This window comes from Acipenser ruthenus, chromosome 7, assembly GCF_902713425.1.
Source record: "Acipenser ruthenus chromosome 7, fAciRut3.2 maternal haplotype, whole genome shotgun sequence".
In the NCBI taxonomy this organism is placed as follows: domain Eukaryota; kingdom Metazoa; phylum Chordata; class Actinopteri; order Acipenseriformes; family Acipenseridae; genus Acipenser; species Acipenser ruthenus.
In genome coordinates this window covers 515,303-537,816 of record NC_081195.1, presented here as the reverse complement: position 1 = coordinate 537,816, position 22,514 = coordinate 515,303, and the positions used below count along the sequence as shown (strand labels likewise).

The following is a 22,514-nucleotide window of genomic DNA, read 5'->3' as shown; positions in this document are numbered from 1 at the left end:
CTACTTACTAATGTTTCTTATTATCACCTCACTGACCCCTCTGATCTATTTTACATCCTTTCAAAATCCACCCAGCTCCCCTCTTCTCAATTCATTCTCTCAGTTCATTATCCAGACATGTCCTGTGCACAATTCACTGAACACCCATCTGACTCAAACCATGCTCCATTACTGACCCCTTGTGGAGAATTCAAAGATTGCAACCAGTGCAAAACATATCAGTTGAATGTATTTTTTTTATTATTAAAAGTACAAATACTTCAGGTAACAATATCTTCAACAAGATAACATAAATGCTTAGTGGTATAAAAATGAGGGCTATACTGTAAAACAATTTTTTAGCAGTACTGTTTCTGTCAAACACACATTGCCCTACTGCTAAATGTGCTGCTGATTTGAAAATGCATTCCAGTACAGCACAACAGAGGTCTACAGAATGTGATGCACAACGCAGTGACAGTACCCATGGTATTTACTAACTGCAGTAGTGACGCTTAGCAGCTGCTGTAACAGAAGAGCGAGTCGTGGTCAACACTCATCGACACCCTTAATCCATTTCCTTTGGACTCGTATGCATAACAAAGATGTCAATGTTGTGATTGCATTAATGAACTGCAATCGTGACTTTAACTCATCTTGAAATGCACAAATTATGAAAGCAGCCAATGTGATGGTTCTAATCTCACGTCCTTCTGTCCCATTCTCCATCCACTTGATTCAGGGCACTCACTCACATCGCTTTTTACATCCAATCAAATATAAATAAAAGGAACTTAAAAGGTCAGTCTTAGTTTTACAAACAGCAGCTCGCTGGCAGTATAGAATCATCTGACTTCTTTTACTGACTGGTGCTGTGTGCTAGGCAATCAGCAGGAGCTCAAGTTCATCATCAATCACACCACAACAATTCAGATAAGAGCTCTCTCTTGTGTGGAGATTTTAAACAGTCCACTCCCTACTTCATGATAAGAGCTCTCTCCTGTGTGGAGATTTTAAACAGTCCACTCCCTACATGATAAGAGCTCTCTCCTGTGTGGAGATTTTAAACAGTCCACTCCCTGCTTCCTCATAATAAGAGCTCTCTCCTGTGTGGAGATTTTAAACAGTCCACTCCCTACTTCATGATAAGAGCTCTCTCCTGTGTGGAGATTTTAAACAGTCCACTCCCTACATAATAAGAGCTCTCTCCTGTGTGGAGATTTTAAACAGTCCACTCCCTGCTTCCTCATGATAAGAGCTCTCTCCTGTGTGGAGATTTTAAACAGTCCACTCCCTGCTTCCTCATAATAAGAGCTCTCTCCTGTGTGGAGATTTTAAACAGTCCACTCCCTACTTCATGATAAGAGCTCTCTCCTGTGTGGAGATTTTAAACAGTCCACTCCCTACTTCTTCTTCTTCGTCCCCTCCTCTGCAGGGCTTCTCTCAGCGCTGGCCAGTGTCTTCACTGGTTTCACTGGTTTCTCGGGGGTCTCTGCTGCGTCCCCTTTGACTTTGCGCAGTTTGGTCTTGCTCCTGGGTGTGGAGAACGTCAGGGAGGTCTTGTTGAACTCCAAGGGGAAGACGCCCACATCTCCATCAAAGCGGTTCTTTGCCACCTGCAGGGACCTCCTCCCCTGGCTGGACACCAGCTTCTTCTCCTGCAGGATCAGCACGTTGTCTGCCTCTTGGCTGGCCTGCAAGCAAGCATGCGTTACTGCTTACCCCTGAAGGGACGCAAGAAAGAGTGTGCTTCTGCAAGTGCTTTCTTCCTAAAATACATTTGAGAGGGACTCAGGTTTCATAAGGAAGAAACTGACCAGATCCAACCTGTCAGTACGTTTTAAACCCTGTTTCGTACATCTCACTGCAAAAAATACCAAAGTTAGCATCATTTTCATTTGTGGGACACGTGCCCCTTAGAGGGTTAAAGCATTCTGTGATGAACATGATTTTAGTCAGCTTATTAACATATCTACCAGGTGCAGTTCTGAAGACCCAGAACAAGCTACAACAATTGACCTTATTTTGACAAACACGCCATGAAAAATCTCCTTAGCGGGCTTGGTATCTGTCACGCTGAGTGGCCATGAGGTCATTTTCTGTATCAGAAAGTGTGAGGTTCCTAAATTGAAGCCCAGGATAACTGAGAGGAGACAACTTAAACACGTCAGTGAGCAGGCTTTCCTACAGGACTTGAATATGCTGACTGGAATAGGAGTGCGCTTGTCTCCTCTGTTGAGGAGGCGTGGGGACTGCTCTAAAGTATGCTAACTGATGTTGTTTCAATGATGTGAAATGACTGCTGTCTGTGTCTGGTCATCTTGCCAGGACACCCTTGTAAATGAGGTCTAGTCTCAATGGGTTTAGTCCTGCTTGAAGAATGAATGAATAAAATCAAAAATGAAAGTGTAATTTTCTAGCCAAACTCCTCATCAATAAAGCAACAGCTCTCCTACCATGCTCTATGTTGGTCTTGCATTTCCTGGGGTGGCTGGAAACATATATTTAGAATGTCCTGGAGTCAGGTGTCCCACTGGAATGGCTTTATCCAGCTATAATGCAGCATTTGATTTAGCACTGCATTTAAGGGAGTGTCTCTATGTAGTTTGGAAGCCTACAGTAAAGCATTACAACCCAGCAATAAAGGACTTTGGGGTACTTTGGTAAGTGTATACTTTATGAACCTCTGGTACGGTTTAAACACAGGCACTGGAAAGGTGTACATTTGAGCTCCCACCAGTAGGAGGCGCTCTGCACTCACCTTGGCAGTCCCGAATATGGAGGCTGTCTGCAGCTCCTTGTCATCTCCCTCTTTCCTGGGGTGGATTATCAGGGTCACATGGCAACTGTTGCCTGTGGCAAATGTCCGGAAGGTGCCGATGATGTGATCCTGCACAGCAAACCTGAAAACACACACACACACACACACACACACACACACACACACACACACACACACACAAAACAAAGCTTAACATGAGTGTCTGAGCAGTTCCCAGCACGGCCAGTTAAAGAGGTGCAGTGAGGTGCACAGCAGTGCAGGCTTTAACTTACTTATCCACAGACAGATTCTCCTGGCCCATCATGAACTGCAGGTTATCAATCACCACATGGCTGATGTCATACAAATACACAGCATGCTGCATGGTGTCAATCACAGTCCTGCGGGGAAACAGAGTGTGGCATTAACACATGAAGGCAAGAGTTACACTGTCTGAGAAAACAGCTCCCACCCATCCCATCTACCGAGGAGCAGTTTTCACAGATACAGCTCATAGGGCAGAGCTGCTGTTCAGTATTTTGTAAGCTTCACTGACTCATTAAGAAAGACAAACAGAGGCACGCAGCCAACTTCAGAGGAGTGAATGAAGGTTTCATGCTTATTCTTTTGTAGACTGTATCTTGCACAATGCTGAAAACCACCTCCAGCTACGGCCAAAAGTGTTGCATCACAAAGTCTGCATAACGTTACGTTAACATTTTGAATTACATACCGCTTTGTAGCATTCCATATGAATCATGACATGAAATTCTGTACTATTATGGCTTCCGGTAGACTTTTGCAATATCATTTTATCATTTTGTCGTTTCTTCGATTACATGATGTTAAATAAAATATCTAAATTATGTTCACACACATATATATATATACATAGACACACACATACTGAGTATCAAAAGAAACTTATCACTTATACTTGAGCAACAAAAGAAACTTATCACTTACATTTGGATAAAATTCACTAGATGTGCTCGAAAAATGACAAACTCTGTTTTAGAGCAGGTGCAGTGACTTTCTTGTGCTGATTAACAATTGACATCACAAAGATGCTGCAAAATGATCTGTCGATCTTGGGCAGGTGTTGTGACTCTTGGTCTCCCAGTTTCGTGGCCTGTCAGTGACAGAGCGTGTCTGGTTATACCGTCGCCAGGTTTGATATTGCCGGCTGTGAGCACCCAAGATGACGAGCCACAGCAAGCTGCCCTAGTCCAGCCTCCAACATGCCGATTGCATGAAGGCGCTGCTCTCTTGACGTGGCATATTGTTTTTTTTTCTGTGATTTTCTTTATTGCTTTTATTCCAGCTTGCAATTCAACAGCTGAAATCACTCCATATCCAGAGCCCAATCAACTGTCTCACTAATGAGGTGATTAAGTGCATATGCTTCAGTCATAGTCACTCAAGCGTGTCATGGTCAAGGATGAATGATCGAGTGATTAAAAAGAAACTAAAAACATTTCGTCAATGTCCATCATTTATATACCTTTTTTTTTTTTTAAATAAATGTGTTATAATAGTGATACGTTTCTTTTGATGCTCTGTGTATATATAATATATATATATATATATTATATATATATATAAATATATATATATATACACAGAGCATCAATAGCTGTTGTAAGGGGGTGTAAGAGGGGTCCATTACTTGATGTTTTGCTGCCCGTGGAAGGTCATGAAGTAGAGGGGCAGCTCCTCGAACTGGTCTGCCCACTCCTCATACTGGTCCAGGTTCTCCTCCAGCCTCTGCTGGCTGAACTGCGTCAGCATGATCTTGGCCAGCCTCACGTTGTTGATCTCAAAGCTCCCCCACAGCGTGTTCACACCCTGCATGCACAGGTCCAGAGCGCTCTCGCTGATAAAGGTCGTCTTCCCGCTGCCCGTGGGTCCTGGAGGAGAGCACAAAGGAACAGTGTAACTCATGTGCTGTTTCCACTCGAACACACTGTGATGTAGTGCAGCAGAACGGAAGTGTGGTTCAGCCTTTTCACACTTGAACTGTAAAAAATGTATTTAAAAAAGCAATACCGACACAGAAGTGCAAAACAATTTAATGGAATAACCTGGAAACTGAAGCCTGCAAATATCTAAGAAAGAGTTTGAAAATTGTTTATGGAAAATGCATTTTGAATACAAGTGCGAGAAGCATCTACTTATTTCACTTTCCTATGTATAATGTATGTATTCAATTACATTCCCAACAACATAGAACACTGCGCCAGTTACCTGTGAATACAGTCAGCTCCCCTTTCCGATGGCCTTTGAGAATCTTGTTCAGTTCGGGGAACCTTGACCATTTCACTCCGGCCACCTGCTCCTTGTTGACCAGCTCTCCGAAGACGTCCTCCCGGAGCTGTCTGAAGGAGATGATGGACTTGTGGGCGGCAGGGATGGAGGCCTTAAGGATCTTGTTAAGGTTCATCCCCTTGGCCAGGGCATCGCCGGGACAAGGCTGGGGCTCCCCGGGCCGGATCAGGAAGCAGCGCTTTAAACCCAGTTTTCTGGCAAAGATCTTGGAGGCCTCCCAGGAGCGCAGGTCCCCTCCCAGCCAGAGCGTGACCCTCTTGAACTGCTCCAGGAAAGGCAGGAGGACTGGGGGGAGGCAGCTCACCCCTCGTGGCAGGGCCACACTGGGCAGCCCTGTGGCCTGGCTGACTGCCAAGGTATCCACCTCCCGGCCGGTCAGCACCACCTCAGTGTCTTTGTGGCCGATCAAGTGAAGACCAAAGAGATTGTGGTAGAGACCAGGCTTGGGAAAAGTGACTTCCTTGTAGATGACCTGGCCTTCACCCTTGTAGTCAGCAGACAGCAGCTTCAGCCCCCTTAGGCTGGAATCCCGGCCGCTGAACCAGGGCAAAACCAGGCTCTTGGTGGGCTTGAAGAACCTCACGCCAAACTTCTTCAGGGTGGCACTGGAGACCTTTCCCATGCCAAACATGACTTTCACCAGCTGGGCATCATCTTCAAGAAGGTCTGAGAGGGGGACTGAGCTGGACCAGATCCTCTGGACCTCCCGGCGGTCCATCTCCTTCTCATTCAGCTCCGTCTCACTGTCTGGATAGCCCAACAGGACTTCCGGATTGAGGGATCCTTGCCTCTCCTTCTGCATCACCTCCACACAGTCCTGAAAGTCCTCCCAGCTCCCTTCCACAAGGGTCTCCTTGCACAGGAACCGGCCTGTGGTTTTATCAACAAAAAGGGAGAAGCTTTCCTTCTCTGTGAAATCGGAGCCACTCGCTCGCTCCATGAAGAGGCTGGGGGTGTGCAGGCAGCTGTAACCGTCATGAAATGGGATGTCCTTTGAGCGCAGGTACTGCCTGATTTCAGTCACACTCACTGGGGGCACAGAGCAGTCCAGGGATGACTTGAGAACCTTTTTAAAGCTCCTCCGGGTGCTGTAGAGCCAGGCACTGCATGGCAGGGAATGCAATGGAGCCGGAGCTGGAGTCGGCACACACACAGGGCTGCGCTGGCATTGAGTCCGCAGGAAGGTGGAGTAGTGGCTCACGTGGTGCAGCCTCCTAGCACTGCAACAAGCCTCCTGGAGAAACATGGCTGGCCTCCTTAAGAAGACGAGAGCCTGCTGCATTCTCTTCAGTTAGCAATGAACAGACATCGTTTTAAAGTCTGGAAGAAATTAAACAAAGACATGAACAACAGTTGGTTGCCCATGGAACAAAAAGTGGAATTTAAAATAACCAAGGATCACACAGTATGCATGATTCAATGACAACCACGGGCAATGAGATTTGATGTCAGTTCTGTCTGCTGTGTGTTAGACTTTATTATTATTATTATTTATTTCTTAGCAGACGCCCTTATCCAGGGCGACTTACAATTGCTACAAGATATCACATTATACATTATTTCACATTATACAGATATCACATTATTTTACATACAATTACCCATTTATACATTTGGGTTTTTACTGGAGCAATCTAGGTAAAGTACCTTGCTCAAGGGTACAACAGCAGTGTCCCCCACTGGGGATTGAACCCACAAGACTCCGGTCAAAAGTCCAGAGCCCTAACCACTACTCCACACTCTGAATCTCCGAGACTCTGAATCTCACCCACATAACTGCACATAAAACAAAAAATAACGGTAACCTAATGACTTCGTACCGTATTTCAGATCTGCTTTGTTAACTAAAATAATGTTTGCGTGTTTCTGAATCATCTAAATGCATATTTGTTTGCAAATAACATCTAATAATATTAAAAACAATAACACTGAACAAGCAATTCAATACCTGTAAATCAATCGTGTTACCATCAATTGCCCCTACTTTAGTTCAACCGAGAAAAGCACATCACGGAATACAGCTAGAACAAGGCAGCCTATGTTGCTAAATATGTGTTTTGTTTGTATCTGAGCATGTACACAACATAAATAAAGCGATGCTCTTAGTATAACTGCCCCCCACATGTCTACCTCTGCCTGCTCGCAGCGGCGCGTTATGTTTGTGCAGCCATGTGGACGTGCTCACAAAACCACTCCGGGCTGCAACCAAACAAACACCCCTGGTCATTGTTGCCACGTCTGTTACATTTTGAATACTATTCAGTGATAACACGGGCGACTGGAAATGTATTATTTTATATGTTTTTTCGTGACAAAGCGTCAGTTTCACAGATAATCCCAACATTAACACGAAGTGGGAACTTCGGTCCTCTTCTGCCCCTGCCCTTTGTTTCCTAACCGGACGACTTCCCGTACTGCACTCTCTCACTCATACACACACACACGTGTCCCCTGTGTGACCCTCCTCGGTGCAGCGCATCAGAATGGTCTTCCTTGTCTTGTAATATTAACACGCTTACTCCGAGCTAGCCAGCATGACTTCTAGAGGCACTGCGAGCCGCTTTCTGAAGAGCGTCTTACAGAATGGAGTCGGGCGGTACGTGTGCCAGATCAAACGGATTTCCCTCGTCTTTTCTAAGGATGCGCAGACTTCCCTTGGTGCCAGGTAATAATTAAACAGAGCTCAATACAGCAACATCCCGGTGATAAACAGCACAGGGGTGGTAATTACAGAATTAACAATCGATTGGCAAATGCAGTGTGGTTTCAGCCAAGCTCTCGATTAATGTGACAGACACACTGCTAATCCGCATTACTTGCTTGCAAACAGTACTGTCCCCACGGGGTTAGAATCGTCATCTCTGAGGGACAATCCAGGGATGACAGGGACAGGTAGCATCCCTGACTGGGCTAGACTGGGGTTTAACAGTTGTTTTTCTATAAAGAAAACGAATGCTTAATAACAGTCAGAGGTTTTCAGTTTGATGTCCCTTTGCGTAAGCCTTAAAGATATAATACAACATTCTCCGTCTTGAATGGAAATCCCTCGTAATCCTCTGATCCGTTTCCTTGTCCTAGAGAGTTTATTGAAGACAAGGTGGTGGACTTCGCCAAACAGAATCCTGGGATCGTGGTCTACGTGACTCCCCAGCGCTGCAGAATTCCGAAAATCATTGCGGAATACTGTAAGTATAGAGACATAGTTTACCTCGTTCTAATGCATGTGCAGTCAGTCTTTGTGACTCTTATTGTAGTTGCTCGAATTGTGTGTTTAAATGTCTTTGTCGTTTGTTCACTGGAGCGCTGTTGCGTTGAAGTTGCCACATTCTCTTTCACCGCATTGCTGTAAGAGCAGCACCTTACAGGTACTGTGTATCGACTGCAATGCAGAAGGAAGCTTGTTTCAGTAGATGACGCTGGTTCTTCAATCTAAACAGACACTTTTTTTGCGGCTCTAGCCTGTGTTACATGTATCCCTGGTGAAAGAGAATAAAAGCATCTTAACACTGGCGTTATCACAAAATCCAATGAGAACCGTTCAGAGGGATTGGAAGTACCATAGGATAGTAAGAGGGAAGTGAAATTGATGTCATTTGAAGCTACATACTCTAATGCTTGGGTTGGTTGGTTGCTACAAATAACCTCTTAAACCAGATTTTCACTTCAAGAAACCAAAGGTCTAAGTATCAGTGTTTTTTTTGGCCCTATTCACAAAACTTTAAGCATTCCAATGACAATGTTTTGATTGATTAAATGTGCATGTATAAAACGGGGTGAGTCCAACCCATGTGACTGTGTTTCTCACATCTAAAGTAGTGCAGTACAAAGTTCATGCACTAGATGGTGCTGGTTACACACATTCTTCATTAGCTATCATTATACAGTTAGTACAAGCTGTGCCGAATTCCCTGCTGAATATGCACTAGTTTATTCTCAGCCTTTCCTATCTTGCTCTTAACTCCACATCTCATGGTGTTGTGGGTAGTGAGAGAGCAGAGGGAATCCATGCACATGAGCAAACCTTTCCTGCACAGCAGAGATTGGTGTTTCACAGAGTCAGACCTCATAGAAAACTGTAAGCAAACCGACACTCCAGATAGTGACTACAGTACATCCAGTCCTAGGTGAGATTAACTGGGATTGTAAATGTTAGATGGACAGAGCTGCAAGGCTGAAGGACGCTGTTAGGAACGGTTGTTAGATTCCCACAGCAACCCCACTCCTAGCGTGGGCAGGCCTGAACAGGGAAGACAGATAAGACCAACGGCTGGTATTGACACAAAGAAATCATTAACCACCTTCAGTAAATATTTACCATGCTGTGACCAGCTCATGCAAATACGTTTCTCATTTTCAGACGTTGAAACAGAGACGCACGCGTGTCCAGTTGTGTGCAATGTTCCTGAAAGGCCAGAGCATGCATTGTGATATAAACGTTGGCACCATTTCTCTAGTAAAGGAGCCATCGTTGACAATGTTAACTCCGAAAGTGTGTTTTCTGTACTGTGGCCAGCTGACTTTTGTTTCTTCATGTTTCCAGTAAACGGCACTGTGAAAGAGGAGCCCATTAATAGCAAGACCTCGGAGGAGATCACCCAGCTGATTAAGAAGCTGACCAGCCAGTCTGGGCTGGAGGTCATCCGGATCCGCAAACCCATCCACACCGACAGCCCCAGCATCCAGGGCCAGTGGCACCCCTTCACGAACCGGCCCCCCTCCCTCAGGGTGCAGGGAATCCAGAGCGAGAGCAAGGCACAGGGGGCAGCTCCCAAATAACCAAGCAGAGCTTCAGACCACCACAAACACCATGAGAAATACAGAGCCATTAACCAAGCCGAGCTTCAGCCCATCACAAACACCATGAGAAATACAGAGCCATTAACCAAGCAGAGCTTCAGACCACCACAAACACCATGAGAAATACAGACCCACAGGATTCTTTTTCATCAGAGAACGTCTGTGCTGGGCAATGTGACATGTATCCAATGCTATTTAAATTGCACCATAGGAGCATTGCCATTTGCTTACTGATTAAAAGAGGCATTGTAACTGTCAGAAATGATACTACCCTGTTTGTTTTATTAACCAGGCAGTTAACAAACATAATGCAAGTGATTACAGGAACAAATGAGTAATTGCCCTCATTGTTTCATGTTTCCTGGTATTGCCTAAAATGGATTTATATTAAATCTCATGTTGTACTACAATATATTCTGAATCCTATTAAAGAATTGTCATTCTCTTACATGTGGTTAGTTAATTGCTTTGAGCAGGTGCACCACATTTACAGTCTGGGGGCGGGGGGGGTGCTGGATCAGTCTCTGCCAGGCATAAATACTCGCAGAGTAATAAGATTCTCCTGTAGCAAACAATAACAAGCTACTGTTAGGATTTTTGAAGTTGGTAAACTGCATTCAAACTGGGTGTAATGAAGACACTAAGAGGATATTGTTATTCCATAGTGGCAACCAAACAAAGTACAGATTTCAGGTTTTACCAGAACAATGGGTTCCAGAGACAGTAGTGCAGTAGCAGCAGGATACGTTGTCTACAGACCCGACCTCTGGGGATAGAGTTACAGGTATGTTTGCAATGCAGAGAAGGGACCTGATAGCAGCCAAACCCACGTGAAGAGACAGGTGTGCCAGTTAACCACCAGAACAAGTCAACTAAAGAACAACAGCTGATTAAACAATGGCTGTGCTTCAGTGCCTGTCGGCACCCAGAGGGGAACGTGCTTTTTAGAGATTTGTTTTATGTCATCACACCGTCATCAGACTGAACCTTTGTAGATTTTGGGAATGTTCATTCCGAGTGTGGAATGCCCGGAGGGGGCAGACCAGTGCCAGTTTGGTACGATTAACATCGTTCCATGGGTCAAAGTGCACCAAACTGATCATCTTACCGAGACAGAAATACACTTCCTTATCTCCTGTAATCCTGTTTCAAAGCTTGCTTTAAGAAATGCTTATTGCACAACTTCAGAACAAATAAAGCAAGGATCAGTGAAGCTAGCAGTGCTTCCTCATGACTGTCAGAAAGCACTGTCAGGAATTTCACAACAGACTTCTCAGAATAACCTCAAAGCAGGTTCATCTGTTTAAACTTGTAGCTCAATCAATTACGTTTAACCAGCTACAGAGACAGAAGAAAAGCAAGAACGACCAGTTGAAAGATCCAGTCCAACCCGCTGGAAACCCGGTCAGCCGCGATTAGGGGGGTAAAAATAGAACTTTTCTTTAATATCCTTCTAAATTGTTGTAAACACTTTAATGCAGTGCATATTTCACTCCTTACATACCACACAGTGAGACCCACTGGAGGTTTGTTGTAAACCTGTGTAATGATAAAAGAGGACTAGTAGCTCTACAGTCATAGCTACCTCTGTGTGTGTAAACATAGCCAGCGACTGGGAGCGTAACCGAGGGTACTGTGCACAGCCAGCGACTGGGAGTGTAACCGCGGGTACTGTGCACAGCCAGCGACTGGGAGTGTAACCGCGGGTACTCTGCACAGCCAGCGACTGGGAGTGTAACCGCGGGTACTGTGCACAGCCAGCGACTGGGAGTGTAACCGCGGGTACTGTGCACAGCCAGCGACTGGGAGTGTAACCGCGGGTACTCTGCACAGCCAGCGACTGGGAGTGTAACCGCGGGTACTGTGCACAGCCAGCGACTGGGAGTGTAACCGCGGGTACTCTGCACAGCCAGCGACTGGGAGTGTAACCGCGGGTACTGTGCACAGCCAGCGACTGGGAGTGTAACCGCGGGTACTGTGCACAGCCAGCGACTGGGAGTGTAACCATTCGCTTGTCAATGTGGTGGACTTGTCCATTGGTGCTCCTCCCAGTTCTGCTCCCTCAAACTCACTGAGGGTCTTAGTCGTTCCTGTCCTGGACTGCTTTCATTCCAGAGGGACAGGTCAGTTTCTGGATCAGCCACACTAAGATGACAATGGCATATGTACTGTATACACAATCCACAAAAAGTGCTGGTAAGGAACAGTATGAAATAGCTTCTCCAGACATGAAAACCACATTAGTAACCCTTTAATTAAGTAGGATACTTGCTCAGTTTAAATGTTATTTTCAGATCTGAGGATATTTAAATTAAGGAAGTTTAGTTTTGAATGGTTTGACCCCCTTCTGCTCTCAATCAAGTTTATATAACTCTGCAAATCTGATCCCATTAAAACATATTTTTGTTGCTTAGCAACTGCTGCTTATGCAGCCTCAGTTGCCTTCAGTGTCTGTGGTTCCCTGCCTCAGTAAGGCTGCATTAAATCTTCCAATTTCATTCGCTCGATAGCTTAAAACAACCTTCACTTTTGAAAATGCCCCAGCCTTTGTTAAGCCCATGACAATGACAATGAGTGGTGACTGGATGCTTTTTATGTTTAATTCAAAGAACTTGCCCAGACCAATCTGCACTAGAACAGTTTGTGTCTAGTACTGATGCTAACTCTGAAGCAGATAACATTAGGATTGTGCTGCATTCAGGCACACACTGATATTAATAGAGGGACTAGCACACTATACTAGACTCATGATACAAGCAGCCTTATATAACAACTTCAATACGCATCTGGTAATGTGTGCTCTATGTCTGTGAATGTATGCAAATGGCATGTTACTTGCTTTTATTACACACAAGCATTGCAAGTACTTAAAGGGGCCAAAGAAAATCTACCTGTTCTGGAGCAGGATTAGCAAGCGTTTGCTCCAGCAGCTCTGTTACCCAGCCCTTTACTACACCTTGGAATTCTTACCTCTCAGTGCATTCACATTCAGAGATATGCGAAAGCTTCTATTCTACTTGCACATCGTATTTACAGAATTTCTTCCAAACCGAAGAACTATCTAGATTCTGTATTCCATGTTCTTGTAGTGTGTCTGTCACACTCTTCTGAGTCTTGGGTGAAACTGAGTGACGCTACTCTCCCACGCAATCCACACTCCCTCGTCTTCACCGGGAGGCTGCCTGCCTGCCTGCCTGCCTTGCACTCTTGCATAGAAAGCAGCTTTGTGGTTTTGCAAGAGATCAAAGTTACTCATTGCAGCAGTGACATAGGAACACAAATATGAATATCCAATGTGTCAGGACACTGGATTCTGATAGGACGCCACTATGCTGCACAAAACTCTGATTGGCCGAACAGATTATTGGAACTCGGTGTACAGAATTTGGCTTGCAACTACTTGGGAATTAGCTTTGGGGATGTGTAAAAAAAAATCCTGAGGAGTTTAATGTGGGGTTTATTGACTTTATATACTTTTACACCTGATCCTATTGCATATCGCATTGGGGAACCCACTCCTATATAAGTCTGGGTTAATATCTGTCTTCCTTGAATGTCAATTTTACAGTAGATATCTTAGTTTATGTGAAAATGACTGTATGCAATAAAACAAAACACATCAGACATGGACTGTATTTTTAAGTTTATCTTACAAAATAATGCAGCTCTCAGAAACGTTACACATGTTCTTTTTCACAGCAACTCCCTTACATTTAAAAAGTTTGGCAGTCTTTTCTTCCACTTAGAAACATGTACCTTGTTTACAAATGTGTTTTATAAAATATCAGCAGAAATCACGCCTGTATATAAATATTGACTGACGGCTGACACTCTGATAGATGTGCTTCAGGAACCGCGCCATGATAACCTACAGCGATGCAGAACAGCAGCCTGTTTCTCAGGGTTACAACATCCATCCCTTTGTACTCCTGGCACACAACAAAGGACAGCCCTGATTAAGAGGAATCGCAGAAATGAATCTGGTTCTGGATTATGAGGCTATTCTCTCCCATTCCTCACCACAAAGACACAGGACAGCCTGGGCATGCTTCACACGCATTGGGGACACGCGGACAGATTGGCTTCCACTGAAGGGAGATAAGAGATCACTTTTGTGGCAGGAGAAACATTCTGCCAATACCCAGTTGTTGCCAAGGAAACAAGGACAAACATGGCTACCATTCCTGTAGAACTCAGACAAACAAGGCCTGCTACAGTAGTAACAGTCTGCAATTAGTCATGTTCTACGTTGTTATTTTAATTTAAATATTTATTTTGATTTTTTTCCACTTCCAGAAGTGTCTCTGCCTCTTTTTTTAAGTCTTTTTTTTTACCTCATTATTTTATGTGCTCTTCTTTTGTTCATTTTGAAAGCACTTAGCCCAGTCTCAGAACAGCACAGCTACAGAGAGCAGTGTCAGGCGCCAGCATGGATACAGTACCACATGATTCACCCGTTCTCATGGCTAGTATCATAACATTCCTATCTTTTCAGCATATTCCATTGTTCTATCCTGCAGAGACATGGATCCAATCCCACCCCCAAGACCGGACCAGATCAGGGCCAGTACCGTGCACGTCCACACCTGCCACTGTTCCACAGTGCACTGCATTGCTCAGCACCAGAATGCATGTCCTCAGACAAGAGCATCTCTCACACCAGACTAGGCTATTAACACCAAGGTCTGAACCAGCCTTCATGAAACCGCTGCAACACAAACAGGGTGCAGGATATTATAATATTTGATATCACAATACACAGCTATGCAATATTTTACAGTGCATGTATAATGCAGAATTTTGAAACAGCAAAATGTTAAAAGTGGACAGATCATGCACTGAAAAGAAACAGCTTACCAAGATTATTGTTCTGTTTATTTTGTGCAGATTGTAAAGAAATAAAAAAACACCTATATGAAAAATTCAAAAAACATTTCTCCTTTTAAAAGCCACGGGTTCAGAAATAATTGCTTTTTTAAAGCCACATTGTGGCAAAGAGCTGTACAGACCATCAGGAGCCATAAGTGTGAATGGTCAGACTATCACTGTGAATGCATTGGTCAGGCTTCACTCTAAGTGCATTGGTCAGACTCTTTTCAACGTGAGCATGCTCAATCGCACGCTTCTTTCCAACGTGAGCGTGCTCAAACGCGAGCCTCTTTCCAACGTGAGCGTGCTCAAACGCGAGCCTCTTTCCAACGTGAGCGTGCTCAAACGCGAGCCTCTTTCCAACGTGAGCGTGCTCAAACGCGAGCCTCTTTCCAACGTGAGCGTGCTCAAACGCGAGCCTCTTTCCAACGTGAGCGTGCTCAAACGCGAGCCTCTTTCCAACGTGAGCGTGCTCAAACGCGAGCCTCTTTCCAACGTGAGTAGATGTGTGAGCTGGGCAATCTCCCTGCTGTGTAAAAGCAAGCCCTTCATATTACACATCATCTCTCAGTTGATTTACTCACTGCAGTGAAACAGACAAAAATAACCCTGTTCCGTTCAATTCCAATCTTCTTGGGAGCATATTGTCTTGCACTTCCAAGTTTAACCACAACATCTCATTTCTAAACAAAGCATCACTACTCAGTGACATCCTCAATCTCGTATCTAGTCTAAACAAATATATATATAAGTGCATTTTATATTATGCCAAGACAGGGTATTTCAAATTAAATAATTACATTTGTCATTTTTAAAGGATTAGCCTAGAATGGTCCCTCTCCCAGCAGGCAAGCAGTATGCTTCACATCAGAAAAACAAGACCCCATAGCGACTGCTGACTGTGTGTGTGATGGCATGATAGAGAGGCTGGCACGACCAAGCCTCTGGGCCTCACACTTTGACATGAAAGCTCTCAAATCAACTGGGCTGCTCACTCCCACTGCCCTACTGGCACACAGTATGAGTGTTGTGGACAGATCACTATTGGGAAGAAAAGCTTCAACCTCTCTTGCAGTTTAGAAACACTAACAGATACAGTAATACATGGTCAGGGTCAGTTCTGGTTTTTCAATTCCCAATTCCCTTTTAAATTCAATTCCCATTCTCTTTTAATCAATTTGCAATTAGCAGTATTCTGTTAAACTGAGCTTCCCACAGTGGCAACAAATGACTTCAATTGAAGTCACGGTTAATCAATGAAATTTGTTTCAAATGAAGAACAATATCTCTAAAATTTAAATTCAAATTCAAATTCCTTTGAAGAAATTGCTCATTTTTGTATATTCTTTTTCAGTTCAGGTGCCTTGGTGACCTACGTTGGAGCAGAGCTTTCAAAGTGGTGCAACACAAGGGGAAAACACTCCACTGCATGAAACAGTGCAAAACATTGAGCAGTACATTATATTTTACAGTGGTCAGTGTTAATGGGGCCCTGTCACTTCTGGCACATATTTATTGCAGTTACATCAGGATGCAATGAGATCATGCTTCCTCGGAACTGTGAATGCGGAAAAAACAGAATGTGTATTTTGATATTTTTGTTTTTAATGCTTGTGAACACCCCCCCCCCCCCGTTCATTAGCACTCCTCCACCGCCCAGCCATGCCAGTGTTGAGATGTCCAGCCATGCCGGTGTGTGCGCTGTTGAGATGTCCAGCAATGCCGGTGTGTGCACTGTTGAGATGTCCAGCAATGCCGGTGTGTGCACTGTTGAGATGTCCAGCAATGCCGGTGTGTGCACTGTTGAGATGTCCAGCCATGTCAGTGTGTGCACTGTTGAGATTGATAGGAAGCCCTGCAGACCAAAGACAAAGGAATTGAGTGGATTTCAAAGTGTCCTACTGAGCAAACACACAAAAAGAAAAAAAAAACATCAACTGTTTAATAGAATTATTTTTTCATTGCTTCACATCTCAAAAGTAACTGTTTCTCATAATGGCCATGTTGTCACTGAAATGTGCTAACTATTCTCCTAGTATTCACAGTACAGGATGTACTTTACAGTGTATATTTAAAAGGACAGGGGTTGTATAGCAATGATTTGTGTTTCTTGCTTTGGATTGTGATATTAACAATTTTACAGTAGTAACTGCATTATTTATAGATCAATTTCAGTAAGGCCCTCATGATATACACAGCATGTTATCCACCTGTTACATCCTGCTTAAATGATGGGGTGGCATCAGTGCTAATCAAATGCAAAGACCATCGCCAGTGCAACCAGGGATCTCCCATCCATTTCATTCAGCAGAAACAAGGTCAAGTGCATTTTAAAGAGTAGCTCCAATTAAATTAGCGGGCCAGTCGAGCTGCATGTTCCCCATGGGGGTGGGAGAGGGGGGGATTTCTAAGACACAGATGTGAAAATTGTAGCTGCGTATATGGATAGGCCTGAGTTGCTTTCAATTGTATGGAAACTCTTTTTCCCAATTAGCTTGAATCCTTCAGGGTTCACAGTAACGCAAAGGAAACACTGGCGGGTTTCTACTTTAATAAGAGACGTCTTCACACAAAAAATATCTACCAGTAAATCTGATCCAACTTTAAACATCATCTTAGCAAATGAGTCACAGAGCTCTGCAGCATTTACAGTCAGCGCAGGGTACTTATTTAGTAACTTGGAACAAAGCTGACTGACTCACAGCCCAAACACATTCTGTATTGATTGGAGTTATTTAAACAAGGAGGCTCAGTTACTGCATGACAAGAGAGACATCACCCCCTCATAAGGAGTGGAAATGGAGTCCAATAAAAACTGCAGGAGTGCTGGGGTGCATTCATTGCTCTAACTGCAGGAGTGCTGGGGTGCATTCATTGCTCTAACTGCAGAAGTGCTGGGGTGCATTCATTGCTCTAAACTGCAGGAGTGCTGGGGTGCATTGGTCTAACTGCATGAGTGAAGGGTGGCTACACGTACTGATCTGCGAAGGGGACACACATATTCAGGCTTATCCAGAAATTGAATAATATTGCATTGTTATTTTATACATAGAGGTGGACCTTGCATTGTTTAGGTAGCAACAGATACAGTATCTCATCATATATATATATATATATATATATATAAAGTGAGAAAGTGTAGTCCTGGGGAGCAAAGGACTACACCTCCCAGAAGGTCACAGGTGAAAAGCCTTAATTTCCTTAATTGTTGTATTGTTTAATTACATTTGTTAATTTTTTTATTAGTAATTATCCCCTGCACCTGGCTATCATTGTAACTTAGAGCCAGGTGCAGGGTATTTAAAGAAAGCAGCCAGTCTGTTCTGGGCTGCTGGTGTGTGTACAGAAGCTTGTTAGTGGTCCAAAGGAACTAGGTGGTTGTTTTACTTTTGTTATTGTTTATTAAAAACAGCACGAAAGCGCTCCAAAACCTCAAAAAAAAGTAACAGAACAGACTGGCTGCTTTCTTTAAATATCCTGCACCTGGCTCTAAGTTACAATGATAGCCAGGTGCAGGGGATAATTACTAATAAAAAAATTAAGGCTTTTCAGCCTGTGACCTACACTTTCTCACAATATATATATATATATATATATATATATATATAGATAGATAGAGAGAGAGAGAGAGAGAGAGAGAGAGAGAGAGAGAGAGAGAGAGAGAGAGAGAGAGAGAGAGAGAGAGAGAGAGAGACACACACACACACATATATATATATGCGAGTAATATCTGGGCTGCTGGTAAACACAGCTAAACAAGGTCTTTCTTGCTGTCCCACTCAAGAGGAAAGACCTGGACAGCAGATTTATTACTGAACAACATTAAGGGCCATATTTGCAAAGCGTTTCCTCCCTTCTTTAATTAACTGCTATTGTTTTAAAAGTCGAAAAGTGCTGAAGAGAAAAATATATTACTTAGTTGTTTGGTTCTAGTTTTCTAAAACAAATAACAGGTGTTTTTCCTCTTTAAAAAAATAGGAGTGAATTAAAGACTGGAGTAAACACTTTGAAAATACAGCCCTAAGTATGGTAATGCATAGAAACACAATACACCACACAGAGCCATATATAGCCACCCGAAGGCAAGCACACAGCTAGCTACTGGAAGCTTCAGAATGGGAAAATACAAACAACATGTACAACAGCCTACTAACCCACAGGCCTTGGTGTTCATGGTGCAGGTCCATTCTGGGACTTGTCTTCAGGACCCTTCTGGATTTGTCTTGATTAAGGTTTGATTTACAGCAGGGGTTGCATCTCAGCTGATGTGGGAAACAGTAGGACTCCCACTGGAAACGAGATGCTGCGTTTCCATTGGGCATTCCTACATCCTCTGACCAAAACACAACAAGCACATCCCACATGTTTAACACTGGACCCCTCATGTTGAAGACACACATAGATGTAGCAAATTCCTTCCATGGTTCCCATCCCCATTTGTTTTGCAATACAGGATCCTTGTGGCTGCAGTCAGGTGGCACACAGCGGGCTCATGATTTCAACATGGTCTTTCACAACCAGCTCCTTTCAATCCCGTGCACAGGATGTGAAAAGCTTGGGATGGTTAAATCAAGGCACAGGATTTTATACAGTGCATTCCTGATGTTATCGTTCATTTTCCTGTTGTTTTTTATCAGTTGTATTACTAATATGATCATTACTGGTAACAGTCATTTACACAAACTCTGCACTAGGTAAATATTTACATGTCAAGACAGCAGCTCAGTGTTTCCCAAAGTGACTGTATGCATTTCCACATGTGGTGTGTTGGCTCCAATAGAGTGCTGTCACAGTTAGTTTAGAACTCTTCAGGACGACCTGGCCTCCGGAAACAAGTGGACACTTTGTTTTATATCGTAGACAACATTCCTCCCAGCTTCCTGAAGAGTAAGCAGACCCTGCTCCACAAGACATGAGACATAAACACTGCCTCTCAATTCAATAGAGCTCAGTGCTTCTCCAGTGTGCAGCTTTACCAAGTCCTGGATCTATCAGCACTGCCTCTCAATTCAATAAAGCTCAGTGCTTCTCCAGTGTGCAGCTTTACCAAGTCCTGGATCTATCAGCACTGCCTCTCAATTCAATAGAGCTCAGTGCTTCTCCAGTGTGCAGCTTTGCTGAGTCCTCGTTATAAAACCACTTCACCATGACCCTCAGTAAACCAGTGGATTGAGGGCTGAGGACAATCTGGTGAATTGGTCAGAGGTAGATTTCATTGGGTCTCTATTAATAGGGTGGCGTTAGTTTTTCTGTGCCTCAATAATACTTTATGCCTCAATGTTATGGTCATCCTGTAACCTGAAGGTGTGATGGCCGGTTGCTGTAATTGTATTCAATTCAAATGTCTGGAAAGATGAGGAAAACAAACAAAAAAAATGGCTCAGGCACTTCAAAGGCAGGAAGCAGAAGCTGATTTAATTGCAATACATCTGGCTCACCGCAGGGGGGGGGATGGGGGGGGATGGGGGGGGGGGGGAAGTTACACCGAGCTCTCGTCCGGCTTCTCCCCCAGTGGTGTCTGCTTCCTCTTCTCCAGAATCTTGTTGAGCTCCTCAGTGAAGGAGTGGTAGAGAGGGGAGGTGCTCTCGGACTCGCTCTGCCGCAGCAGCACGTAGCTGTTCCCGTTCATCTTGCGCAGCACGCTGGGGAGGGTGGCCGAGATCCCGTTGGTGAACTCGGAGGAAGGCAGAGGAGGAGGGGGTGGCGGAGGGGGTGGGGGGTCCTTGTTGGGAGATACCTGGGCCTCTCCTGGTACGATCTGGAGGAGCCCGTCGGGCCGCTCCCCCTCCGGCTTGCCTGCGCAGTTGCTGGAGATGGTCTGCAGCTCCAGGAGGGAGCCGCCCCTTCTCTTCTTCCTCCCCGACCCCTGAAGGGAGTATCTGCCCCGACGATTCTGCACACAGAAAGCCAGGTAGAGCAAGACCACCGTCAGCACAAAGCACACCCCGGCCAGCACCGTGATCAGGGTGATGTACAGGCCCTCCATGCTCCTGAAGGTCTGGTACTCAGACCGGGGGGGCGCCGGGGCCAGGGTGGGGGGCAGCTCGGAGGGCTGGCTGGTGGGAGCAGGTGGGGTGGCTGGGGTTGGTGGTTTCCAGGGCTGGGGGAGGAGCTCAGCACGCACGCTCACAGTGTAAGTCCCTACCAAGACCCGTACTCCATTCTCCACAGAGTAGCAGCTGTAGTTGCCGCTCTGCTCCGGCCGTGACTCCACGATGAGCAGACCATCTGTGCCGATGCGGTAGCCGCCCGGCCCGTAGCTCGCCAGCTCGCTGCCGTTCAGCGTCCATGCCGGGACAGCCAGGTTGGAGCTGAGCTCACACTGGAGCAGCACGTCTCCCCCCCTCAGAACCGTCCGCTTCCGGGGGAGCAGGGGGGCTGTCGGGGGAACAGTAAAGCACAACATTCACAATGTAAAACAAATGTACATTTAGTGAACACATTGCATATTGATTATTTTTTTTATTTTTGTATTAAATAACTACATCTGTCAAATGTGATACAATCTGTGTTTTACATAACGATGATGTATGACTTAAACAGCATAGTATGAAGAGATCATTATGAGCATACCTTCACCAGAGTCGTTCAGACATCCAGAGTTTCCATTGTGGATGTCCTGCGTCAGATTGGATCTGTAGAAACACCAAGAATTAGAACAGGAGCTGCGGACACATTCCGCAGGTATCCTTGCTTTCACTCACACAGATGTATATATAAATGCATCTCCCTCACCGGTCTGTATGCAGTGTGGTCTCAGAGCAGCCTGTCCCGTCCCAGCTGCAGTAGGGGTCCCTGGTGAAGATGCAGTCGAGGCAGGAGGTGTACCTGTGACAGGCAGACAAGGGGAGCTGGAGCACCCCACTCTGCGAGCCCACGAACACACTCCTCTGAGGGGCAGAGAAACACATATTTATAATCTCCACGGAACGCTGGCATCTCATTTTAAAAAGAGGAGGGGTTACAACACATATTTATAATCTCCACGGAACGCTGGCATCTCATTTTAAAAAGAGGAGGGGTTACAACACATATTTATAATCTCCACGGAACGCTGGCATCTCATTTTAAAAAGAGGAGGGGTTACAACACATATTTATAATCTCCACGGAACGCTGGCATCTCATTTTAAAAAGAGGAGGGGTTACAACACATATTTATAATCTCCACGGAACGCTGGCATCTCATTTTAAAAAGAGGAGGGGTTACAACACATATTTATAATCTCCACGGAACGCTGGCATCTCATTTTAAAAAGAGGAGGGGTTACAACACATATTTATAATCTCCACGGAACGCTGGCATCTCATTTTAAAAAGAGGAGGGGTTACAACACATATTTATAATCTCCACGGAACGCTGGCATCTCATTTTAAAAAGAGGAGGGGTTACAACACATATTAATAATCTCCACGGAACGCTGGCATCTCATTTTAAAAAGAGGAGGGGTTACAACACATATTAATAATCTCCACGGAACGCTGGCATCTCATTTTAAAAAGAGGAGGGGTTACAACACATATTTATAATCTCCATGGAACGCTGGCATCTCATTTTAAAAAGAGGAGGGGTTACAACACATATTTATAATCTCCACGGAACACTGGCATCTCATTTTAAAAAGAGGAGGGGTTACAACACATATTTATAATCTCCACGGAACGCTGGCATCTCATTTTAAAAAGAGGAGGGGTTACAACACATATTTATAATCTCCACGGAACGCTGGCATCTCATTTTAAAAAGAGGAGGGGTTACAACACATATTTATAATCTCCAC

The 22,514-nt window shown here is 44.6% G+C and overlaps 3 protein-coding genes across 5 annotated transcripts in view; 1 reads left to right on the top strand and 2 right to left on the bottom strand.

The window, feature by feature from the left end:
* Positions 1 to 218: 218 nt before the first annotated feature.
* On the bottom strand, positions 219 to 7,467 carry twnk (twinkle mtDNA helicase). The gene is made up of 6 exons (XM_034025849.3): positions 7,017 to 7,467; positions 4,988 to 6,388; positions 4,410 to 4,650; positions 3,034 to 3,141; positions 2,741 to 2,882; positions 219 to 1,673 (listed from the first exon to the last, which is right to left on the bottom strand). Exons 2-6 carry the CDS (start codon positions 6,348 to 6,350, stop codon positions 1,383 to 1,385), a joined length of 2,145 nt encoding a protein of 714 aa, XP_033881740.1. The 5' UTR covers positions 6,351 to 6,388; positions 7,017 to 7,467; the 3' UTR covers positions 219 to 1,382.
* Positions 7,468 to 7,474: 7 nt separating this feature from the next.
* On the top strand, positions 7,475 to 10,313 carry LOC117415466 (large ribosomal subunit protein mL43). Its single transcript, XM_034025856.3, has 3 exons — positions 7,475 to 7,733; positions 8,147 to 8,253; positions 9,609 to 10,313. The coding sequence occupies exons 1-3, from the start codon at positions 7,603 to 7,605 to the stop codon at positions 9,842 to 9,844; spliced, it is 474 nt and encodes a 157-aa protein (XP_033881747.1). The 5' UTR covers positions 7,475 to 7,602; the 3' UTR covers positions 9,845 to 10,313.
* A 3,183-nt stretch (positions 10,314 to 13,496) lies between these two features.
* The window catches only part of LOC117415641 (semaphorin-4G), a 34,066-nt gene continuing 25,048 nt past the window's right edge, over positions 13,497 to 22,514 (bottom strand). For 2 of the 3 annotated variants that reach the window (XM_034026231.3, XM_059025996.1), the window contains exons 13-16: positions 21,470 to 21,624; positions 21,308 to 21,369; positions 18,889 to 21,112; positions 13,497 to 16,589 (exon numbers count right to left, since the gene is read on the bottom strand). In XM_034026231.3, coding sequence (XP_033882122.3) covers positions 20,214 to 21,112; positions 21,308 to 21,369; positions 21,470 to 21,624 — 1,116 coding nt within the window. In that variant the 3' untranslated portion in view covers positions 13,497 to 16,589; positions 18,889 to 20,213. The remainder of the gene's footprint in view (positions 16,590 to 18,888; positions 21,113 to 21,307; positions 21,370 to 21,469; positions 21,625 to 22,514) is intronic. The other variant, XM_059025997.1, reaches the window with a different exon arrangement.